Source organism: Anser cygnoides, chromosome 18 (assembly GCF_040182565.1).
Source record: "Anser cygnoides isolate HZ-2024a breed goose chromosome 18, Taihu_goose_T2T_genome, whole genome shotgun sequence".
In the NCBI taxonomy this organism is placed as follows: domain Eukaryota; kingdom Metazoa; phylum Chordata; class Aves; order Anseriformes; family Anatidae; genus Anser; species Anser cygnoides.
This window is the reverse complement of record NC_089890.1, coordinates 2,344,960-2,368,896: the sequence shown is the minus strand read 5'-3', so window position 1 is coordinate 2,368,896 and position 23,937 is coordinate 2,344,960. Positions and strand designations below refer to the sequence as shown.

Below are 23,937 nucleotides of genomic sequence, written 5' to 3'. Positions count from 1 at the left end.
CTGGTTGGACTCCAAAGAAGTCAATTTGAGATTATTCTTTGAAAGGCTGAAATAGCAGCAACCGAAATCCTGAAATCTGGGGTTATTTGCAGCAAGGCAGCTCATGACCAGCAAACTAACATCTTGCACTAACAGTGCAAGATGTAAAATGCCCCTGGTTTAGCAGCATCCCAGAATTGTGCAGAAGGGCTGCACTGGCCGAGGAAGAGGAGGAAGGTGAGAAGGGGAGGCCACACACTCCCTGTGCCCAAGGGGTGTTATCTTGGCAGTGCTGTGGTCTGTGCTGATGGAGGGTGGTTGGATCTGTTACCATGTGAGATTGCACACAGAGACTCAAACACTTCCTCTGCAACTTTGGCAAGGCTGATTTGCCATCATCAAATTGACTCCTTTGTGGAGAGAAGTGGAGAAACTTCATGTATAGGGAGAAATTGTGTTAGATTTATCTACTGTACTTCATATGAAAAAATCTTTCTCTAAGCAAAACCATCTTTGTAGAGAGCCAAGCAACAGCCAGAGGCACGCTCCGCTCACTCCGACACAGCCTCGTCCCCTGCCTTGCCTCCCACGCCATCACCCGCCAAGTATCTCCATACCCTGCCCTGTGCCTCCGAGGTTCCCACACATTTTCTCCTTCATTTCACTCTATTAAAGCACTAATTGATTGACCAGATCACGAGAGCCCAGATCTCTCCCCCGGGATGCTGTTGCATTTGCAGTGACAACTGAAAACAGATTATGGATGGGCAGTTTTGCACAGCAACTCATTAAAGCATCAGCAGCTGCGCTGTGAGGATGAGATCTCCGTGCCCTGTCCCAGCACGTCCCTCTGCTCTACTGTGTTCACAGCCACTCTGAGCCCCCCTCACCTCCCTGCACCCCCTCCCCGGCCAGTGCACTGCAGGACGTGCTCCTTATTCTATTTTTGCTGCATTCAGGAAATAAAATGCCCTGTCTGGAGCAAGTGCTCTGCTACCTCTGGGCTGTCCCTGTCTACCCGTCCTTCCTTGTAGGGGGGAATCTAGCTTTGGCTGACCCCGCTCATCCATCAAAGCTCATAAAAAACAATGTATTACTCTCCCTGAGGAAAGGTATAGGGAGGCCTGGGGAAATGAAAAGGTTTTACCAAGCCCAGAACACACGAGGAGCTGCAGAGCTGCTCTGCCTGCAGGACAGCCTGCTCCTCCAGCTGTTCCCCCCAAAGCTGCAGAGACATCGCTCTGGTGGAAAAATGGGCAGATCCCCAAGCAGCATCTCCCAGCCACAAACACCATGTTGGTATTCCGGTCTTCCTGCTCCTGAAAAGCAGCCTTATTTATCCAAAACCAACCAGCCTCCTCCTGAAAGCCAGTAAATTATACTGGGCGATATCGAATGCGACAAGCGGGCACCATGTCTGAGCAGATGATACAGTGCCGGCCCCTCTTGCAAGACAAAGCTTCTGGATATCCTTGCTCGGTTGGTACATTAGTGCTGGCTGAAATGATGCTCCCTGTAGCTTCCATGTGCATCCAGTAAAGAGAAAGGGAAAAAAAAGCAGGCAGCAGTTTGCCTCTCAAACGATCCCCATGCAAAGTATTGACTTTATAATCTCATCAGCACTGCTGGGTACAGCATTTATTCTGCATCCAATGCAGATACAAACCTCTTGTTTAACCATTCAAATTTGTTTTGACTTCAAAAAGCATTTTAGCCAAGACAGAGAGGTATATTTTAATTAAAAGCCTATAATTCAAGATTATTATTGCTCCTGTTCCTATTGCTTACCCCCAGAGACTGGAGATTCCCTACGCTATGTCCTGTGCAAAGTATTTAACACTTGCTCCCAGAGGTCTTTGCACTTAGAAAAAATCTGAGAAAAAATTGTTAATGAGTACAAATGCCCAGTTCCTCCCCTCTCTTTTTTTTTATCCCTCTCCCTCTCTGAGAATAGCAGGGCACAGTGGATAGATTTGGATTTTATTTGCCAAAACAAGGAGCTAATATTTACCAGTAGCGATGTTTGCCTTTTCTGTAATGCTCTTGATCTAAAGTGCTTTGCAGACCTGAATGGCCATGCACTGAGAAGGCCTCTAAACCTGTTTGTACAAACCACAGTCCTCTGAGCGCTCAGCTGGAACTGCACTTGTATTCCCTGAGCTCTGGAAAAAAAAATTCTCATGCCTGAAAATTAATCAAATAGCATCTCTCTGATCATGCAATGGCAACCAAATCACTGCAAATCACTGCCTGAAGCATTAAAGACAACCAGCTTCAAGGCGCTAAGTGTGAACTCCAGCAGGAGCAGCTCAGAGATGGTGGCAAGGCAGGGGATGGTCGACCACTCTTCAAAAATACAGAGGGGAAAAGATGGAGAAGGAAGAGGGCAGGCACTCTGCAAAGCGCTAACACACCTGCATGGGGCCAGGCTCGCCTTCTCCTATCCGCTTCCGAAACAGGGCTCATTAGGTACTCCAAAAATCTCATTTATGGTCATTTTTCACAGAACCACAGACTACTTGAAGTTGGCAGGGACCTCTGGGTTCATCTGGTCTAACCCTACTCCAGCAGGCCACCCAGAGCAGGGTGCCCAGGACCACCTCCCGGTGGCTTTTGAAGATCCCCAAGGAGGAGACTCCAGCACCTCTCTGGGCAGCCTGTGCCAGTGCTCGGTCACTGCACAGCACACAAATGCTGCCTGGTGCTCAGAGGGAGCCTCCTGTGCCCCTGTTCGTGCCCACTGCCTCTGGTCCTGGCACTGGGCACCACTGAAAGGAGCCTGGCTCTGTCCTTTTTGCACCTTCCCTTCAGGTATTTATGGACATTGATGAGGTCCCCCTGAGCCTGCTCTTCTTCAGGCTGAGCAGCCCCAGCTCTCTCAGCCTCTCCTCACAGCAGAGGGGCTCCAGGCCCTCCCGCATCTCTGTGGCCCTTTGTTGGACTCCGTCCAGTAGCTCCAGGTCTCTCTCCTACTGGGGAGCCCAGCACTGGACACAGGTCTCCAGGTGTGGCCTCACCAACGCTGAGTGGAGGGGAAGGATCACCTCCCTCCACCCGCTGGCAGCACTTTGGCTAATGCAGCCCAGGACAGCCTTCTTTGCCCAAGGTCACGCTGCTGGCTCGCGGTCAACTTGGTGCCCACCAGGACCCCCAGGGCCTTCTCTGCCAGGCTGCTTTCCAGCTGGGTGCCCCAGCCTGTCCCGGGGTCTGGGCTTGTTCCTCCCCAGGGCAGGACTCTGCGCTTCTCCTTGCTGAACTGCAGGAGGTTCCTGTCACCCATTTCTCCAGCCTGACCAGGTCCCTCTGGGTGGCAGCACACCCCCCTGGTGTAAGCACTGCTCCTGCCTGTTCGGTGTCACCTGCAGACTTGCTGAGGATACACTGACCCGTCATCCAGATCATTGGTGTTAAACAGGACCGGGCCCAGTATTGACCCCTGGGTACACCACTAGTTTTTTCTTTACTTTTTTTTTCTGCCCCAAACCAGGAAGAGCAGGGCTTCGCTGGCTGCTTCCAGCCTTCAGACTCCTCCTGCCTGCGGTCCCTCTTCCCAACAAGTGGCTGCCAGTGACAGGGCAGCTCTGCGTTTTGTAAAATATGTTTTCAGTGACAGTTAAAGACGTTTGTGCACCAGTACATCTTACTTCCATTTGCAAACAGTCAGTATGAGGATAAGAAAATGATTTTGAAGCAGAGCAGGAGGCACCTGGGGATGGTCTCTGCAAAACGGAGCTTCGTACGCGCTTCATCTCGCTCAGGAAAGACAGGCATTCAGAGATAGGGGAAAGTCAATGTTTCCTCAGCAATCCTGATATCATTGGTCTATATTGACTTGGCCTGAAATAGTATTTGCAGGGATGATTTTTCCCTCCCTCCTCCTAACTAGCTCCTGACCAGGTTGAGGGACCTGGGAGAGCCATTCTAACTGGAGCAGAACTGATCGCCACTACCTGAGAAAGCAGGAGTCAGCTGCCTTTAACACACCCCGATACGACTCAATTTAGAGCTCACATGGGAAATCGAGGAGGGAAAATACATGTGAGAGACCCTCCATGTCTCTAACACCTGCCAACACACAGGTCTCAGCCAAATCCTGCTTCTCCTGGACTGACCATCACACTGTGGGCAACACATGCAATAGGAAGGATGAACCGCTCCCCTATTATTATTGCAAGCCTTCTCTTTTCCATGCATGATCTCTCTTTCTCCTTCTTAGTCTTCCACCATTTCTACCCCCTCCCTGTCTCCTGCAGCCCCACTGCTGTTGTTGTGAGATCCTTCCCCTCCGCGGCTTCTGCCATCTGGAGCCGCCTTCCTGTGTCCCACCAACTCGCTCCCAGCTTCGTGTGCAGACACACCGCCAGGCCCTCGCCTGTTCCTCTGAATCCCTCTCTCCTTCTGCTGCTGTTTATTATTTAACTCTGTCGTTACATTATTTAAAACATTATTAAAGCGTGCTTGGAATACAGTCCTCACAGAAGTGGCACTGCCAGAAGCTGGACCCTCGGCAGAAGTACCCTGGGAGCCAAAATCACCCCAGTTGGAGGGGAGCTCTTTGGATGGAGAAGAGGAAAGCACTTTCTGGATGCCAACATGGATTTTCTCCCCTGGAACTGATGTAAAGAGCCTCATGATGCCATTTGCTGCCCACAGCTTTGGGGTGAGTTTTCTCAGTAGCACTGCCTGGCCAGCTGGCACCATGGTGGAGTTGTCCCTCCTCATGCCACCCTGCTGCCCTTGTCACCCAGGGCCACTCACAGCCACAGGCCTGTAGGCACCATTCCCTCCTCGAAATCACTCTTTGGGATCACTGCAGGGGTGAAGTGCTCTAGCATCAGCCTGAACTCATCCTCTCTCCAAGCTGTTCCTTTCCCAGCAAATGTGAAAAATGCATGTGGAGGGGATATGGGGAACCAGTCAGGCCCTGAATCTAAAAAGGGCTTTGTTTCAAATCAGATATATCCCACTGGAAATGATGCAGGTATGTCACTGCTTTGCTTAAAGACAAGGTAAAACCCCACAGATGGCTTGGGTAAAGCCAGGTAGGAAGGGGCAAAGGGAATTTGTTCCTTGAACAGTTCTTCCCTACATATCTTTGGGAATGGAATTGGGAAAAAATACTGTATTTGCTGTGAGTTCTCCTACTCCAGGAGCAGCAAAATGTGAGAAGAAGGCTTCTTTTCAAGTGCTTTGAAATCCAGGAGTGTGCTAGGTAAAGAGATGTATTTTTACCTTTACAAGTAAAAGACCATAAACAACTTTTTGGAGGCCTTGGAGCACTCGTGCAATTCAGTCAAAGCTTTTTGCTTGCAGACAACCCCAGGGCTGTCCCCCCGCCATGGGACCAATGGCGTCTCCCAGGTCTCTCTCAATGGAGACCTGGGGTCTCCACACCCTTCACTCATCCCACCACAGCCTAGAGTGCACAAGGGCCATGCTCGCTGCTGCATGAAAAAGTAAGGCAAATCTGAGCCCAGGAGTCCTGCTGCTCAAAATCCAGAGCACACATCCTCTGTTCCTCGCAGACCTCTAAGCAAAGACACCATAAGCATTTCCAAAGGGCTAAGGATTACTAAATGGCATGGTTAACCTGGGAACTGAATTTTAGGGTGGGCTCCCAACCTCTCGTCTTACCCATGAGCTCAGCTCATGAACGTGATTTTCCCAAGGGGTATCTGTGCTTCATGAACGGCTGCAGGAAGCCAGTCTCAACATTGGCCTCCACTGCACCACTGGCTTGGTGGGACTGGTTAGTGCTTCCTCCTCTCCGTGTTGTTCACATGGTGGGATGGGGCAACAAAACATCCATGATTGCCCCAATCCTGCCCTTCATAAAATGAGTTTTGCCCTTGCATCCCCCTAGATATATTACAAACCACTGCAGCTTCACCAACGCCAAACTCTTGCTTTGAAAATGGAATACTGGAATCCAGACCCAGATTTCCAGGGTTATTTATATCACATGCTGGGAGACCAGGAACAAGTTTTAAAGGACTTTAAAAGACGTTTACAAAACTCCACCCAATTCAGCCTGAACAGTGCTGGAGGGCAGTAACAGAAGACAGAAATGTTCATATTCAGGTTTGACTCTTTTGACTCACATAAACTTGGTAACTGCCCAAGTTTATTAGCAAGCAAAGGCTGTTGGGTGATCAATGAAATGAGCAGTAATCTCACAGGAAACCACACATTCAATTCATTGGCAAGAAATGTGCAGCATTGTGGTTTGGGAGATTTTTAATACTTGCCATAACAGCCTGGACTGTCCTTGCTTTTCCAGAAAGGTCTAATCCTGTTTAAAAATCACAATGCACGACAGATGCACTGCAGCTCCCACTGCCAAACCCGCCTCCCCCTCTGATGCTCAAAACCATCAGGACCAAATCACCCCAGAGCAGCAGCAAGGGCAAACCTTGCATTGGGACAAAATAGACCCATCATCAACCTCAGACCTGAATCCTCAGTCTTTGTCCTGAATTCACTGCAGAAGCATCGATCTAACACGACCTGCACAGAAAACCTCACTCTGCTTGAAGCCTCCTTCCACCCCAGCCAAGGGATGGTGAACAGCAGCACACTTCTGCGAGCACAGAACCGGTTTGAGGTTCCTAACTCACAAGAGGCATGGAACAAAATGTTTTTCTCTTCCAAAAATTAATTCCAAAATGCCCCAAGATGTGTTGCGCAAATAACTTGGTGTTTTGTTGTGTTCAACTACAGCTCATTTGCAGTATGTGCTCACCCTTCCTCCATCATAGGGCTCAGATGAGAGCAGGTCGCTCCAGCAACATGGGCTGATGATGCTCAGCAGACAATGAGAGGAACCTGAATACCTTTTATACAAGCATTCACCCTTACAAAACATCTTGTGCTCCCCAACAAATCACTTCTGGAAGCTACTGACAGTTGGCTAAAGTTGCATTTAAAGGAATTACCACTTACCTGCCAGAATATGCTGTCTATTGTATTTCCCAGAAAGCCATCTCTGCCTTCTGATGATACCAGCTTAGGTCCCAGAATGGTCATAAATTCATCAAAATCAACCTGGCCATCCCCTGGAATGAAAGAAAATATCAGTATTTTTACTGAAGTACCACTTAGTGCCAACGTCCGATAGGCCACCCTGGACCTGCAGCACATCGTGAAGCCATACACACATGATGGCACCTGCTACATCAACTTCACGGTATGTACAGACCCTAATTTGCTGTAATCCCGATGGATGGCCCGTGTTGTAGCATATCCACACGTGAACACAAGATCAGGTGATGCACAAATAGAGATGAACTGACTGTTCCCCAGCCCCAGAGAGTTTATAGGCAAGTCACTTCTCAAAAAAACAATTTTGGCAGGAGGACAGCTGCCATTAGCACTGCCAGCGCTCTTCCTCTATTAAGAGACGCTAAAAAGCCAGGTCTCTGCAAAGCTTTTACAAGGCCAACCCCATCCTCCAGAGGAAGGGAGTACACGCAGAGGGAAGAGCCAGACTATTACGAATCCACCAGGCATTTCATTTCAGCTTTCCATCAGCATCCGTCTCTTAAAAGCTCTGTGTGCTCAGCATGCAGAGCAGGCAGTGTAGACACAGCTTCAGTGCCATTAGCAGGAAGGGTAGACTGTTCCTACCATTAATGAACTGAGCCTATAGTCCCAAGCCCCTGTAGTATATTGTATGTTTTGTAAATGAGGCATGTGGCTGTTTGAAGTATATCCAAGTATTATATCTAATATAACTCTTCCCTTGGAGAACGTCCGTGATGCTTAATGAAAATGGAGAAAAAAAAAAAAAAAAAAAAAAAGAAAGGAAATTCATGCCTGTTGAAGGATCTTAAAAATACCTGCTTCTCTGAACAGGGTAGTTCAATGTTTGTATATCTCTCCTTTCTTTATTTGTCCATAGACATATCCTCCCACTTGCTACCAGACCAGTTGATACGGGCAGATATATTAGCCCTCCTTCAAGTCTGGAAACAGAATCACAAACTGTATGACTTTTCAGTGTGTTTTTTTATTATTATTTAAATTCAGCTGGAACTGACTGGATGCACCCCTCCACGTAGTTGCTGTTCTAAATTATCAGGTGTGAAAAGTGTCTAAAACCATCAGACCAAAGCAGATCAATGCAAGGGCTACTATTAAAATGTCACTATTGACTGCAGTACCTGCAGCAACCCCCTGTGACAGCTTTGCCACGTGCACTGCATGCTGTGCTCTCTGTCCTTCTTATTATATTTCATATGCTTGATCTGAGCATATGCACCACTGATTGAAATCTCTCTATGTCCTTATCTTCGCAGAAACACAATATGAAAATAAGCAGAGTCAAAGTGCTCCTTTGCCAGAATAGTGATATCTACTCACTGAAGGGCTCTGCCCGTAATTTTGTGAAGACAAGAATGAATATTCTGGGGATGAGCCAGCAACGGAAGCTCTGAAAAGAAAACCCAGCAGGGATTCATAACAGCTTTCATCCTTTAACATGCAAGTAAAGACCCCATCTGACTGCCAAAGTTGCTCAAACCTTCAGCTTTCAGCATGTGCTGAAGGGTTTTGCAGGCCTGGAGTGGGCTGAGCACTTGCAGGATGGAGCTTATTTCTGGGACAGGTTATTAAGCAGAAAAGGAAAGGAGTGTGGACCCCATCACTTGGAAAGCCGTTCTTTAAAATATTTATGGGCTATGAGAAAATGTGTTCCTTTTGCTTCCCCATGGGAGACATCATTTTATGACATCAAGTCGGATTGTATCAGTCACAGCATGTTGGATCACGTTGGGGAAGGTAATGCAAGGTGACAGTGGGTTCGGTGCAATTTGCATTGCAGTACACCACTTCAAGGCAAAGGCAGTAAGAAAAACATACACTATGATGCAAATTGGGTTAAAGAAATTAGCCAGATTAGCAAGAAAACAATTTGCATTTTAAAGAGATTCTAGTACCTGCCCGTGCATATATTTGGTCTATCCATAACTGACCCCAAAACACTGAGTTATTCAATTTGAGTTTTCTACAATGTCATTCCATCCACGGAGGAAAGAAAGGACTTAGTCCTACGCATGACTCATGAGAAAGCAGGTGCCAGGGCTCCTGGGCTCTGCATCTGACTCAGAACAAGACTCTGGGCAAACCCTTGCTCATGACTTCCCTGTGCCTTCACCAGGGATCATAACTAACTTCATGGGGTTTAATTATCAGCTTAATTATAGCACTTTCCATAACCTCAGAGAAGAAAGATGCCATTACAAATGCATTATCCCCTTACAGACTGTTTTTTCAATTTACACTGTTAACTAGCAAGGAAACCAAATCCCAAACACTTTGCTTGGTAGGAATATCCCTTTAACATTCATTTTAAGCTGCAGAAAGCACACGTTCCTGCCATCAGGATCTCAGGAGACCACAGCATCAGAATATCAAGGAAGAGAACTCACAGTTTTGGCTGAAAATTCCTTTTACAATATTCAACAGCCAGGAGAAAAATACTGTAAAAATCATCAGATAGGCTCCAACTCTGCACCAGTGCAAGGTTGCTCTCCACAACCATGGCACAACTAGGCAATGCCCAATACCCATAACTCTGGTAGGATCTACAGGCATTCAGGACACCCACCAGCTCTTGGGTGCATGCAGCTTGGAATTTGCTATGGTGTACAGTCAATTGATGTTTTCCTCCTCCTCCGTGCCATAATCACGTACACATCATGGTACATGCTGATGTGCGATGCACAAAGCGAGCATCTGTTCCGGAATCTGCATTGGAGGCAAATCAAACACCGCGCACATCCCCGCGTTTGGCTTCGCTGTGCCTACAGATGTCATTTATATTCAGAGCAGGTGATGTGCAGTTTGTTCAGAAATGAACTTTTGCTCGGGCTTAAGGGATGAGAAGAAGGGAGAAGGATGCCAGGCTGGAGTGTGTGTGCTCCTACGCTGCTCTCACCTTTCCTTGCTCCCTTCCATGACCTATGTGGCAAGCTCCAAATAACACCGCCTTCAGAGGCAATCCCAAGTCCCAAGCCCTCTGTGCAGGTGCCACCCGATCCCCAAACTACTACCCATTGGCTAACTAACAGTCATTGCAAGATTGATTTTAGCAAAACACCTGAGCTTAGCTTCACCTTCCTTTTTAAACCACCTAAACCATTTCTTTATTTACTTATAGTTATGCCCTAACATTTTTCTTCTGCATAATGCTTCCTCTTAATCCTGGCATTAATGTCACAGTGCAAGAAGGGGGTTAGCAATCATGTGGCTGAACCTTGCATGACTAAAAATATGACTCAGAACATCGCTGGCCACATCGTCAGAGATGAATTAGATCTGCTTATCATTACAAGTCTGTTAACGTTGGCTGGGCACTAAGTGTTTCCAGATACCCACAAAGGTTTACTCCCTGCGAGGCACTGTCTCAGTTCCAACAAAAAACAGACAAATGTGATAATAGAAAGGAATAGCAACTAGCTGCACTGCCAACAACCCTGGGAACAAACATGCGAGCATGGCTAATTGCTCCAAGGGATGCCTGACGGTACACAGCAACATCCTTGGGTCCACTAGGACCCCTTTCACCATAACCATGCATGGACAGCATGGGGCCTTGGACCTGCTGCCTGCTCAGCACTTGGACCAAAGCTGCAACGCATAATGCTGGCTCACTGGGTGCAGAAAAACCTTGGGAATAATTTCATTCAGAAGTGCCCTCACATCTAGGGGTCATCCTGAGGTCCAACATCCACCCTCCATCAAGTGCAGCCATGGAGTGGCAGCGAAGAGCAGCATGAAGCTGGGAAATCCATCTCTTTCCCAGCTATCCCAGACACTGCAGTTTTGGACCTGACTGCCCCAAGGAAGTGTTGTCTGCACCTCTGAGAAATGGGCATTAGCTCTTCTAAATTCCTTGCCTTCAAACCCAATTCATTCATATTGGTGTGGTGCTTTCAGATCCCCAGGCCAAGGAGAGTTTAAGGTGCTAGCATTTGCTCTTACTGGAGATGCTGAGCTTCTCTGGTGTATCAGAGCTGAGCATAGAAAATCACAACCCTCTCACTCTAAGCTGGTGGGTTTTCAGCTCCAGGGATTTCACAGAACCACAGAATGGCTGAGGTTGGAAGGGACCTCTGAAGACCATCTAGTCCAACCCCCCTGCCAAGCAGGATCACCTAGAGCACATTGTGTAGGATGGCATCCAGGTGGGTTTTGAGTATCTCCAGAGAAGGAGACTCTACAACCTCTCTGGGCAACCTGTCCCAGTGCTCTGTCACCCTCCCAGTAAAGAAGTGCCCCCTCATATTGAGCCAGAACCTCCTGTGCTTCATTTTGTGCCCGTTGCCTCTCATCCTGTCACTGGGCACAACTGAGAAGAGACTGGCTCCATCCTCTTGACACCCTCCCCTCAGATATTTATACACATTGATGAGGTCTCCTCGCAGTTTCCTCTTTTCCAGACTAAACAGGCCCAGTTCTCTCATCCTGTCCTGTGTGACAGGTGCTCCAGTCCTCTAATCATCTTCGTAGCCCTCCTCTGGACCTGCTCCGGTAGTTCTATGTCCCTCTGGTACTGGGAAGCCCAGAACTGGGCACTATACTCCACGTGTGGCCTCACCAGGGCTGAATGGGGGGGGGGGGGGGGGGGGAATCGCCTCCCATGATCTGCTGGCAACACTCTTCCAAATGCAGCCCAGCATCCCCTTGGCCTTCTTGGCCACAAGGGCACACTGTTGGCTCATAGTTAACTTGTTATCCACCACGACCCCCAGGTCCCTCTCTGCACTGCTGCTCTTCAGAAGGTCAGCCCCAGCCTGTACTGGTGCTTGGGGTTATTCCTCCCTAGGTGCAGGGCCCTGCACTTGCCTTTGTTGAACTTCAGGAGGTTCCTCTCAGCCCAGCCCTCCAGCCTGTCGAGGTTCCTCTGAATGGCAGCACAGCCCTCTGGGGTATGAGCCACTCCTCTCAGCTTTGTGTCATCTGCAAACCTGCTGAGGGTGCGCTCTGTTCCTTCATCCAGGTCGCTGATGAGCAAGTTGAACAACACTGGACCCAGTACTGACCCCTGGGGGACACTGCTAGCCACAGGCCTCCAACTAGACCACACCACAACCCTCTGAGCTCTGTCGTCCAGCCAAATGCCAAACCACCTCACCATCCATTCATCTAGACCACACTTCCTGAGCTTGTCTATGAGGATGTTATGGGAGACACTGTCAAAAGCCGTGCTGAAGTCAAGGTAGACTACATCCAACGCTCTTCCCTCATCTACCCAGCTAGTCATCTCATTATAGAAGGATATCAGATTGTTCAAACACGACTTCCTCTTGGTGAATCCATGCTGACTATTCCTGATCACCTTCTTATCCTCCACATGCTTGGAGATGACCTGCAAGATGAGCTGTTCCATCACCTTTCCAGGGATGGAGGTGAGGATGACTGGCCTGTAGTTGCCTGGGTCCTCTTTCTTGCCCTTTTTGAAGACTGGCAGGATATTGGCTCTCTTCCAGTCCTCAGGCACCTCTCCTGTTCTCCATGACCTTTCGAAGATGATGGAGAGTGGTCTAGCAATAACATCAGCTAGCGCTCTCAGCAGCCGTGGGTGCATTTCATCAGGGCCCATAGATTTGTGGATGTCAGGTTTGCTTAGATGATCTCTGACCCGATCCTCTTCCACCAAGGGAAAGTCCTCCTTTCTCTGGACTTCCTCTCTTGTCTCCAGGGTCTGAGATTCCTGAGGGCTGATCTTATCAGTAAAGACTGAAGCAAAAAAGGCATTCAGCAGCTCTGCCTTCTCCGTATCCTTTGTCACCAGGGCACCCGCCCCATTCAGCAACGGGCCAACATTTTCCCGAGTCTTCCTTTTCCTACTGATGTATTTGAAGAAGCCCTTCCTTTGTCCTTGACATCCCTTGACAAATTTAATTCCAAATGGGCCTTGGCCTTCCTTGTCGCATCCCTGCATACTCTGACAATGTCCCTATATTCCTCCCAAACGGCCTGTCCCTTTTTCCACATGCTGTAAACTTCCTTCTTCTGTCTGAGCTTCACCAGGAGCTCCCTGCTCACCCATGCAGGTCTCCTGCCCTCTTTGCTTGCCTTCTTGCTCATAGGGATGCACCAATCTTGAGCTTGGAGGAAGTGATACTTGAATACTGACCAGCTGTCTTGGACTCCCCTTCCTTCCAGGGCCCTAACCTATGAGATTCTTCCAGGTAGATCCCTGAAGAGGCCAAAGTTTTCTCTCCTGAAGTCCAGGGTTGCAATCCTACATTTTGACCTGCTTCCTCCTCACAAGATCCTGAACTCCACCATATCATGGTCACTGCAGCCAAGGCTGCCCTGACCCTCGCATCTCCAACTAGTCCATCTTCATTCGTTAGTACAAGGTCCAGCAGCACACTTTTCCTTGTTGGCTTCTCCACCACCTGTGTCAAAAAGTTGTCAAAGCAGGAACCTCCTGGACTGTTTGTGCCTAGCTGTGTGGTGTTCCCAGCAGATACCAGGGTGGTTGAAGTCCCCTGTGCGAACCAGGGCTGGTGACTGAGAAGGCTACTTGGAGCTGTCTGAAGAAGGCTTCATCTACCTCCTCTACCTGATCGGGTGGCCTGCAGCAAACACCCACAACAGTGTCAGTCATGGTAGCCTACCCTTTAATCCTTACTCCTAAATTCTCAACTCACTCTTTGTTCACCCCTGCGCAGAGCTCCATGCATTCCAGTTGCTCTCTCACATAAAGAGCAACTGCGCCACCTCACCTTCCTGGCTGGTCTTTTCTAAAAAGCATGTAGCCTTCCATGACAGCATTCCAGTCATGCAAGCTATCCTACAATGCCTCTGTAATTGCAATGAGATCGTAGCCTTGAGACCACACACAGATGTCCAGTTCTTCCTGTTTGTTTCCCATACTATGTACTTCAGAGTACAAGCATTTCAGGGAGCTGAAATGCTTCTCTCTCATGCTGCGTGTGTATGTATAGAAACACTTCAGATGTCTGTCATTCAACTCAGCCCCTCATGGGGCAGACTGAAGGGCCTCCCCAGCATGCAGTTCCTCAAAAATTGGAGTTAAGTCCCATCACTTATCACTGGTGGGCCTGTTTTTGTCCCTTTCCCCCTTCAAATCTAGTTTAAAGCCCTGTCAATCAGCCCTGCTAACTCCTGGGCAAAAATCCTTTTCCCCCTCATAGAAAGGTGATCCCCATCAGGAATCAGTAGGCTCAGTGTCATGTAGACCTTCCCATGATCAAGAAACCTAAAACTGTGTCGGTGGCACCAGCTTTGAAGCCACATATTGATCTGCTGGGTTTTCCTGTTCCTTTCAATATTGACCCCCACAACTGTAAGGATGGAGGAAAACACTACCTGTGCACCTGATCCTTCAACCAATTTCATCTTCCCTAAGCTCCCTTCAGCTGAATGAAGGGAAAGGATGGTTACCTTTGTTGAAGGAGGTTTAGCAGAAAATGTGCAGGTGTTTGCCAGCAGGCAGAGCCTTGCAGCCAGTCAACCAAGGAGGGCAACCACAGCACAAAACACCCCCGGCTGCAACCTTGCACCAATCCAAACTACCCCCACGTAGCCTGAGCCCCATCCTTTGTTTCTCCTGATGCATTTCTCCTGGATCTTACAGGATCTACCATCAGCAACAATCCTGGTCTGGATCTGGAAGAGGAGAGGGGAATCAGACTGAGCAAATCCCCATGTCCCTGGTAGCAGCAGGCTGCATGTGGTCTCTTGCAAACTGCCCTGCCAGAGCTCTCTAGCTTTGAAGATATAATTAAATGCTGAGTGGAGCAGCGTCATGAACCCATGTGCCCTCCATCCCGTGGGAGAGCCTGACCCTCAGCCTTCAGTCAACCTCTGTCTGTCCAAAAGCCTCCAGTTGGAGCAGCTCCCTTGGAGGACATAATTAAATATTCATCAGGCTGGGAGAATGACAGAGTGGAAGAAGGGACAAAAAGAGAGAGGAAAAATGTGCATGGATTGCATTGCCCATACCTAAGGGCAGAACAGAAACTTGCACCAGCTTTCAGTGCCTTCTGCATTAAACTGGGACCCTGCACAATCCCACCTGACTTCTTCCTAAGTAAGTCTTTTCCCTCACCAATCTCAAGATAATCTTGTTCTTCCTCCTCCTGAAAAGTTTTCTGCCATGGCACTGAAGTGATGCACACATTTAAATGGAGATGAGGATCTGCTGTGTGTAGACTGATAAGCATTCCCACATTTTTTTCTTGAGTTTGACCTCCAGAGTGCAGCTAGGTGATATATTTAAAGTTAATGAGCTAGTTGCTTGCAGCTCGGGTCCCAGGCGCACACAACACTCCTGTTTATTTTTATTCTCATAATAGCTAGCTGCAGTGACTCTCTGTCCCGCTCTGTGTCATTGCATGCGTCCATAAAGTAACCTGGGCAATGATAACACAGTCTGGTGGAGGATGTTGCTGCTGTGTCTTGAACTGATGCAGAGATGTGCACAGACTAGCTCCATCCACAGGATATTTCTCAGGTGAGTATTTCAGTTTCAGAGATGTTAAGGTCAGAGGAGAACAGCCCGACCACCAGCATGACCCAGAGAATTCCTCCCTAATTACAGCCCCAATCCACAACTTCTACCAAAGCTGGGGAAAGTCCTTCATAAGACTTTTGACTTCAAAAACAGTTTTAATAAAAGAAATCCATGAACTTGGCTGAGAAGAACATGCAAAGCTCCTCTCCAGTGACCATACAGTTGTTTTTCAGTGGGGAAAATGAGTCACAGAGCATCACCTGGACAAATGTTACCAGAGAGGAGACACTGGCAGAGCTAGGTGCTTGACCTCCCTCACCTGCCAACGCAGTGATCCACGGGCACGGACTGTGCCACCAGTCCCCTGAACAGAGAAGGATGACAATGAGCATCCCCTATTTCCAAAGAGGCCTGTTTGCATTCCCTGGGAGGTCTGTCCCCCAAAGCCGCCTGCAGAGGGTCTCTGATATCCCCAAACAAGGCACATATAGAAGCTACCATTTCTAGTTTCTCTTGCTCCTTGGGGACAGTGGGGGCATACTGATTGGCCACTCTTTTACTGTTCACCAGCTCTGTTCCTCATCCCCACAGCTTTATTGAGTCGTTTTTGGAGCCAGAGCTGAAGGAAGGGATGAAACATCTCCACTGGGGCTCACTCTATCCCTTAAGGGCACCTCCAAGTCCCACAGTATTAGGAGCAGCTGAACAGGGCTGGCTGCGTGGTTCAATTCCGACTACATATAGAAGATTAGCAAACTGTACAGACATAGTTTCCCAGAGAAGAAAATTTGCATGGGGTCTCAAAGGCCTGAAGAGAGCCCAGAAAGACGGAGCTGGGGGTGCATCCCTCACTGCCCTGAGAAAAAGACCTTGAGAGTTGTTCAGTCTGACAGCCCCTTGGCTTCTCTGGCAGGGAAGGGGAAACAGCTGCAGAGAGCTTGTTTGCTTCCTCGCTAAAACCAAAAAAATCTATTAAGTTAAGTGCCCACATTTGCCCAAGGAGAGCCTGTCCAGGAGAGACCGTGACCAAGGAGGATGGAAGTGTGCCCTGTTCCTGCTCCACTGCAAGCACCAGAACAAAGAGGATGCTAGAAGAAACGTCCAACAAAACCAATGACTTTGACTGCAGTAAAAAAAAAATAATCCATCAGGCACCATGTGAGCAGTCTGCCAGCTTCATGTGACCCCAGGAAGCCACAGGCTGACCCAGTTACTGACCCTGTGTAAGCTGTCCTGCAGGGGAAGGCAGCATGGGTCTGCTGCCTGTGGCTTGCCCTGCTGTGCCCCCCACCCTGCTCTCTCCCCCTCCAGGACCTTCTCCCCATGAAAAGGCACACCGAAGTAGGGCCACAAGGGCTCCCTTCTCAGGTCTTTGCAGGACTGCAAAGGCTCCTGCATCCTGCAAGCTGTAACCGGTCGATCCCTTTGCCAAGTGGATCAAGAGGAGCAAAATCACATCCTGTCTACACCAGACTTTAATTAGTTTTGCTCACCAGGCGATCTCTGCGTGCATCACGGCAGCTACCAGACAGCTCTGCACAACTTCAAGACGGCCGGTAACGAATCACAGGCTTGTTAAAACAGAGGAACGCGTGTGCTCCCTGTAGCATACGCATGCACTGCGTCGAAGACAGATTTTGATATTACTTATGAACCTCTTCCCGGTACTGAGCTGCAAATCTGACTAGCTTCACCAGCAACAATAATTTCTCTTCATTCTTTGCAGTGAGAACACATAATGTGATAATCTCCATTTTACAAATCAGAGCAGACATGGAGAAAGTGGCCTCTATAAATAAAGACAAGTCTCATCAAATACATCTCACCCACCAAGTCTCCCAACTCAGCAGCACACATTAAAGGACAAGCACACCGAAATGCTGCTAGATCATTTCTCACCCACAAAAATCACAGGCTTCTGAGTACAGAGGACAAGCCCAAAGTCTGCAACAACCTGTCCATTCTTTCTCTATTAATTTTGCATCTTAAACATGGAAATTGTTTCTGGTTTACCACAAACAGCCTGGGTTGTTCTCCAGTTTCACATTGAAATGTTTAAACACAATGAATTATCCATGGCAAGAAAATGGGGGGGCTAGAAGGGGAGGAGGAGAGGAAGACGTAAAAGAAAGAGAGAGAAGAATGTTTTTAGCCTTTGCAGCTTGAGCATGCCATCATTGTCCCACACAGGGCAGTGCTAGCTGATCTTCCAGACAAGCAAACATTTGTCCACGTAACATCAAAAAGCAAATCATCACCCCTCCTGCAGGCTGCAGGGGAAAGCTCAGCATTCATTTAAAAATGAAGAGAGATTTGTTTTCTCTCCAATTCTCCCTGTTCAGGCCCTTCAGTTGTCCCAACCCCTGCAGCACCATCCAGCGCGCGGAGCTGGGGGAGCACCCAGTCCTGTTGTCCCTTCCCTGGCACAGAGAAGTGAGGGCAGCCAAACCAGAGCAACAGTGACACAACAGCTCGGAGAACTTTTAGGGAGGTTGCTAGTATTCTGACACCATCCCTTGATGCCTCCCAGTTAGGTTGGTGTAGTTTATTCCCTTCCCAAAGGGGATGACAGCAAGTGTCAGCATGCACCGCAGCAGCAGGCAAAGCACAGGAGAGCAACAGAATTGCAGCTCCCACTGCAGCCATGGGGCTGCCCAAAGCGGGCTGCAGCTCAGACCTGCCATCCAGGAGAGCTGCTTTCCTTCGGAAACTGCTTTGCCAGGGTCACCATGCATAGCTTTTTTATCCTTTTCCCCCCTCCAGAATTTCTTGGTCCACAAAGAGCCTTCTAAAAGCAGCTTGGGAATATTCAGAATTTGAATTTGGGATTTCTTTTCATTTTAATTGCTCGGTAGGATGCCACAGGAAGTGCTGTATTGTCACTGTTACTACTGATGTGTCACATAATGCGATGAAGAGGTAACAGGTAGCTTGCTTGTACACTGACGGAGCCAGCTTGTCTTTTGCTTGATCAAAGTATTTCCTGTTTGTACAATAACAAACAATTTGACACACTGGATTTTTTTTTTCCAGTCGTGTGTTAGCCTGAAGTTATTTTTCCAGGGTACTGAAAACCAGCTGCTCCTCTAATTAGTACACTGAGTGCTTATTTTATTCCTCAGACAAAAGTGTCTGATGTTGTAACGAAACAGTTTGACACTTAAGTCACACATTAATCTATTTTATTGCTAATGTCTGCTTAAAGAGTAGGCATCCCGGATAAGGCAACACATTTAATGTGCCATTTCTCTGCATTTTTATTATCATTACTGCCAATTGGAAGAATTTACAAAAAAAAAAAAAAATCCTTTGCCAGCAAATAAATATATAAAATATTTTACTTTCCACAAACTGACAGATCATTTCAGGTCATTCTCCAGATTGCAGACAGAAATATATGCACCTCTCATAGTCTGCAATGTTTACATTCATGTAATACCTAATTATGTCTAAGGATGTGGCAAATCAAGGGTATAAACTAAGGTAAAATCTGGCCTCTATTTCCAGACAAAAAAAGCAAACAATATGTCCCCATAAGGCACAACATGCTGGAGAGGTGCCCACCTATACTGAACAACCTTCTGCTGGCAAACAGTCATGCACCACCTCTACTAAGATGTAAGCAAAGCTTTGGTCTAACATGAATCATGCTCGGAGCGATGGAAACACTATTCCTCCCCTTCCTTCCCAAACAGAGGCATTTTTGCATTAAAAAATTCTTTGCCTTCTTTTCTATTTTAGTACTTAATCTCCCCCATCACAGCAATGCCACAGCCTCTTCCAGTAGTTCACGGAAGGGTATTTCTGATGATTTATAAGCTTTCTCTAGAGACCTTGAAATATTCCAAGTATATTCTCATTTTTCTCCCTAATTCAGTTTTTATGCCAGCTATACTATTTTCCCCAGTGGCAGCTGCCGTCCTCTCCAGCTGCCTGAAGCACACCTTGCAGAACACCACGGGGAGTTGGAAAATAGGGTGGAGAAGGCGTTTTTAGGAAATGCATTGGATACTCTGTCCTCTGATGCCTGCCTTCCTCCAGTGAGGCCGGTCAAGAATTAGATATTCAGTCGCAATATGGAAGCTGTGCTGAGAGGTCAGATGCAGCTGGGAGGCTGAGCCTTTGCAGGCCAAGGGCTTGCCCCATGCTGCTGCAGGCTCCTGCTACTCATCCCCTGCTGCACCGTGGGGATGAAACATCTCCTGCCCCAGCAGCACAAACTTACCCCGGCTATTGGGGTAAAAAAAGCCAAGTTGGTGTGCATCCATGTGGTTAGCCTCTTGGGAATATTCAACCACCATCCCTGTTGTTTCTTATCATAGGATTTGCTGTGAGTTTGTAATTGCACGTACATGGGAAAATGCATATTGTTCTTTTTGCCAGCCCCAACCCACAGTAACACCCATCTTATGGTTTCTTGGCTGAACTTCTCTCCCTCTCCCCCAGCCCTGTGGCAGCCTTGCTGTGCCACGGCATCGAACCCAAGCTTCTCCATGTGCCATAGGCTTTGTGGCATAGGCCAACCCTCATCCCCATAATCCCGATGGGCAGGAGTCCCCTCCTGCTGCTCTGGGCCCTGGAGGACATTTGAAAGCTCTTGAGCATTATTAGCATCACCCCACTGACATTCCTCGTGGGCAAATCCACTCATTACTATCATTTCCACCATGTCACTGCCAGGGCTGAGACACAGCCCGGCATGTCTGCAACATCACCACATCCGTGTTTAATGGAACCTGCAGTATTTGAAATTAAATTATCCCTTGGGATTTGATGTGGCTCTTAAAATTTTCCTGGGGAAAGAGAGGATGCTCCCACCTGTCCCCCACTCAAAGCTGAGAAGAAAAGGGAGGAGCAGAAGAAGAAGGAAACAAAAGGCTTATTTTCCATCTGAAGAATGCAGTGAGTATAGTAGGGATGTAGCCAATCATAATGAAACAAAACACAATTTAGAAAAAGATATCTTTAAGTGGTGACCAAAGTGAATAATTCGTGACACTAAGACAAAGGACTGGTAATCAGAGGCCTGACAAACTTCCCTTTTGGTTTCAGCTGCTGTCAGGAGGCTTCTGGGGGAACATGGTTTGTGCTTTGCTGCACATATCACTGCACCGAGAGCAGGATTTGCTCCCTTGAGGAAAGACAGATCTGGCTTGGTCAGGACATAGAACAAGAAACCTCTAGGGAGAATAACAGACTGAAGGGGAACACTGCAAGCAGTGCCTTGGCATCAAGGCAACATGTGAAGGCGATCCCTCCATGCCAGTAACACAGTGGTGCCCTGGTGAGAGGCAGAGTGAGAGGCTGCTGGGGTGACATCTGTGATGGGAAGGTTACGGCAGCGCTCGTCACCTTCATGGAGGCATTAAAAGCCCTGAGACATCTCTGTAGGCATTCTTAGCAAGATCCAAGCAAAGCAATTGCCATTTTCACTCAGGTTCAAGCAGCATTTCCTAACCAACTAAATTTTGCCTTCAAATGCAATGAATTATGAAATGCACCTCCATTTCTGCTCTGATCTGAGCTTCTCTGTGCGTTACTGAAGAGCTGCACACTGCAGCCCCAGAAGCCGCTGTCGTTGGGCAGCTCTGGAGCTCAGCTCTGCATTATTTACCGAGCTCAGTGAGATCCTTTCTGGCTGGTGACATACAGGTGCCGAATGTTCATGTCATATTAGCTTATGCACAACCACAAAAGCACTCCAGCATACAGTGCAACACGTTTGGTCCAGCCCAGTGAGGCCATGCAGCTCCTGCACCTCGATGGTCTCTCCACCCCGCAGCCTGACCCAGATGCCTGAGCTTCCCTCCTTATCCCCACAGAAAACAGTAAGCAATGAAAACCAAATTCAGGCCAGCTCCAATTGCTCATTATTAGAAGCCCATCAGTTAAATAAGCCACGGCAGATACTCTGCCATCCTGCAACGCGAATGCACTCCCAAGGTAATTTCTGACGAAAACCATATGTTTGCACTAGGTCTGTTCAGGCTGGTTCAGATTAAATACAAACCACTGCCAATTGTATTACCTCATTATTAGCAGACACTGGCAGCAGCCTTGTGTGGAGAAGCGTCTGTCTGGCCACGCTACCTGCCGTAACATCAGCATTTATGTCAGGTGCATGAGGATGTGCAGGAGGATTACCGCCTCTCCCCTGGCTTTCCTGGCCTTGGGGACTCATCCTTGAGTGGGGCCTTTCATCCAGCAGAGCTTCCCACCCACCCAGTGCTGTGCCAAAGCCTTGGAAAAATTCAGCAACCCCCAAGAGGAGTATACAGGACACAGGGTAAGGCTGTCCCTGGGAGCGCAGGGCACGCATGACACCCCCCGGAGCTCACTGGGTCCGAGCCCTGCTACTGAATGATGTTCACACACAGTGGGAGAGGAAGGAGGAAGCTATTGCTGGTTCTCACTGTGTATTTCAAGCTAAAACATGGAAAAAAAGTCTGGATATGACAAGACAACATTCCGAGACAATCCATTGGAGAAGTAGCCATAAGCTACGTAATATTAATTCAAGCTGTATAGCATTAATTCAATTTGCAGGCAAGGTAAATCTTGCACATAATATTCCCCTATTTTCTCAGTGCCTAAGGAATTTCCCATTACCCAGTCTTGTTTCAGTGTCTGGCCCATTCGACCTCCACATTTCACAGACTTGGTCCCATCCCCAAATGTCCTGCCCAAATCACTGCAACAGCAGGCAGCTGAGACACGGGACCCAGAACAGGACCCAGCACCCCTGGACTGAACCTTTGGAGCTGTAGTAACTGTTGAGCTGGAAGATGGAAGATCACTCCCCATCTTGGCAGAAAACACACCGAGCTTTCTGAAAGACCTCCAACAGGAATTTAACACCTTCCATCTGCAGCCCCTTTCTCTACATTTTAACTCCACCTCTCAGCTTACAGGTCCCTGCACACTAGGAGTGTACAAGGAGGAGTGCCAAAGTCTCAAGTCTGTGAGACCGAGAGTCGGGGAATAACTGGAGATGAATCAGAACTGGCAGCCAAGTCTACAGCACTCTTTCCAAAAAAGCACAGAGTTTTAGTAAAAGACCCCATGAATTGGCACCACACTGAGTCTGGCCTTTGCAAAGTCTAAAGAGAAATCACCTGGTCTGCTAGGAAAGGCCAGAACATAACAAGGTGTAAACAATAATTTCTGGAGAAAATGCTTTTAAAAGTGATGGATTTTTTTTTTTTTTGGTCTTTTATTTCAGGAATGAGATCACTTCAACAACTGATCATCTCCATCTGCCAGGTTGTGCATTATTTGCTCTCCCTGCCTAGGAGAGCCTCTAAACACCCTCGAGGAGGTTGTCACCCTTCCTCTGCCTGATGAATACAGTTGTACCCTGCATCTCACAGGGGTATTTAATTCGGATGTCTCCAGGGAGGTTGGAGCTGACACCACCTCCCATGGGCTCTGCTCTTCAGCAGTCTCCCGAGGATGCCAGTGTCACATCAACATGTCACACATCCCCCCTCAGACCAGGTCTGCATCCAGCGTGCTTTGCTTTGGCATTATTTCATTTACCTTTCCTCAGTGTTTCCACCCTGCTACATCTGCCTGCAGAAGGGAGGGAGGAGGCCGGATTTGCAGCCCAGCCTCCTTGCACCAGGAAGGCTTTCCTTTCTGCTCTGACCAAGGACATTTTAAAGACAGCCCGCTCGTTGCGATCAGCTCTGATTGTAGCTTTGCGGCAGTTAAAAAGTCCCCCCCGGCTCCAGCGTCCTGATGCTGCATTTCTCAGCTCCTGTTAATGGTGGGTTCTGTTTCTTTTATTACCTCTTAGTAATCGTTTGAGGAGCTCTCACAGCAGGACTTTGTTCAAAATTATTCCACCCTTCTAAACTTCTCTTTCAAAACCCAGCAACACTTCATTACGACACAGCACAGCTCCCATCCACAGCATCTTTTACTTGCAAGAAGCAGTGAGGCCACAGGACCGTGCTGCTTGGTTGGGTGCCCAGGTCATATCCCAGGAAGCATCACTGGGCGGGTGCTGCCCAGGAATAAGCACTGAAAGATTGCAATGGTCTTGCAAAAGAACATTTGCAGCTTTGCAGAGAAAGGTTGGCAAAGCTGCTTTATCTTCTTCTAACTAAGAGCCAGGTCCTGCACTTTGGCCACAACAACCCCATGCAATGCTACAGGCTTGGGGCAGAGTGACTGGAAAGCTGTGCAGAGAATTCGGGGGTGCTGGCTGATGTTTGCCTGAACATGAACCTGCAGCGTGCCCAGGTGGCGAAAAAGGCCAGCGGCACCCTGGCTTGTATCAGGACTGGTACAGCCTGCAGGACCAGGGAGGTGATCGTCCCCCTGTACTCTGCTCTGGTGAGCCCGCACCTCGAGTGCTGTGTTCAGCTTTGGGCCCCTCACTACAAGGACATCAAGGCCCTGGAGCATGTCCAGAGAAAGGCTACGAAGCTGGTGAAGGGTCTAGAACACAAGTCCTGTGA

General features: G+C 48.3%; 1 protein-coding gene across 5 annotated transcripts in view; it reads right to left on the bottom strand.

Moving 5' to 3' along the window:
* CALN1 (calneuron 1) overlaps positions 1-23,937 on the bottom strand; it is a 159,157-nt gene that overhangs the window by 54,095 nt on the left and 81,125 nt on the right. For all 5 annotated transcript variants that reach the window (XM_066979563.1, XM_066979561.1, XM_066979562.1 and 2 more), the window contains one exon: positions 6,922-7,034. In XM_066979563.1, coding sequence (XP_066835664.1) covers positions 6,922-7,034 — 113 coding nt within the window. The remainder of the gene's footprint in view (positions 1-6,921; positions 7,035-23,937) is intronic.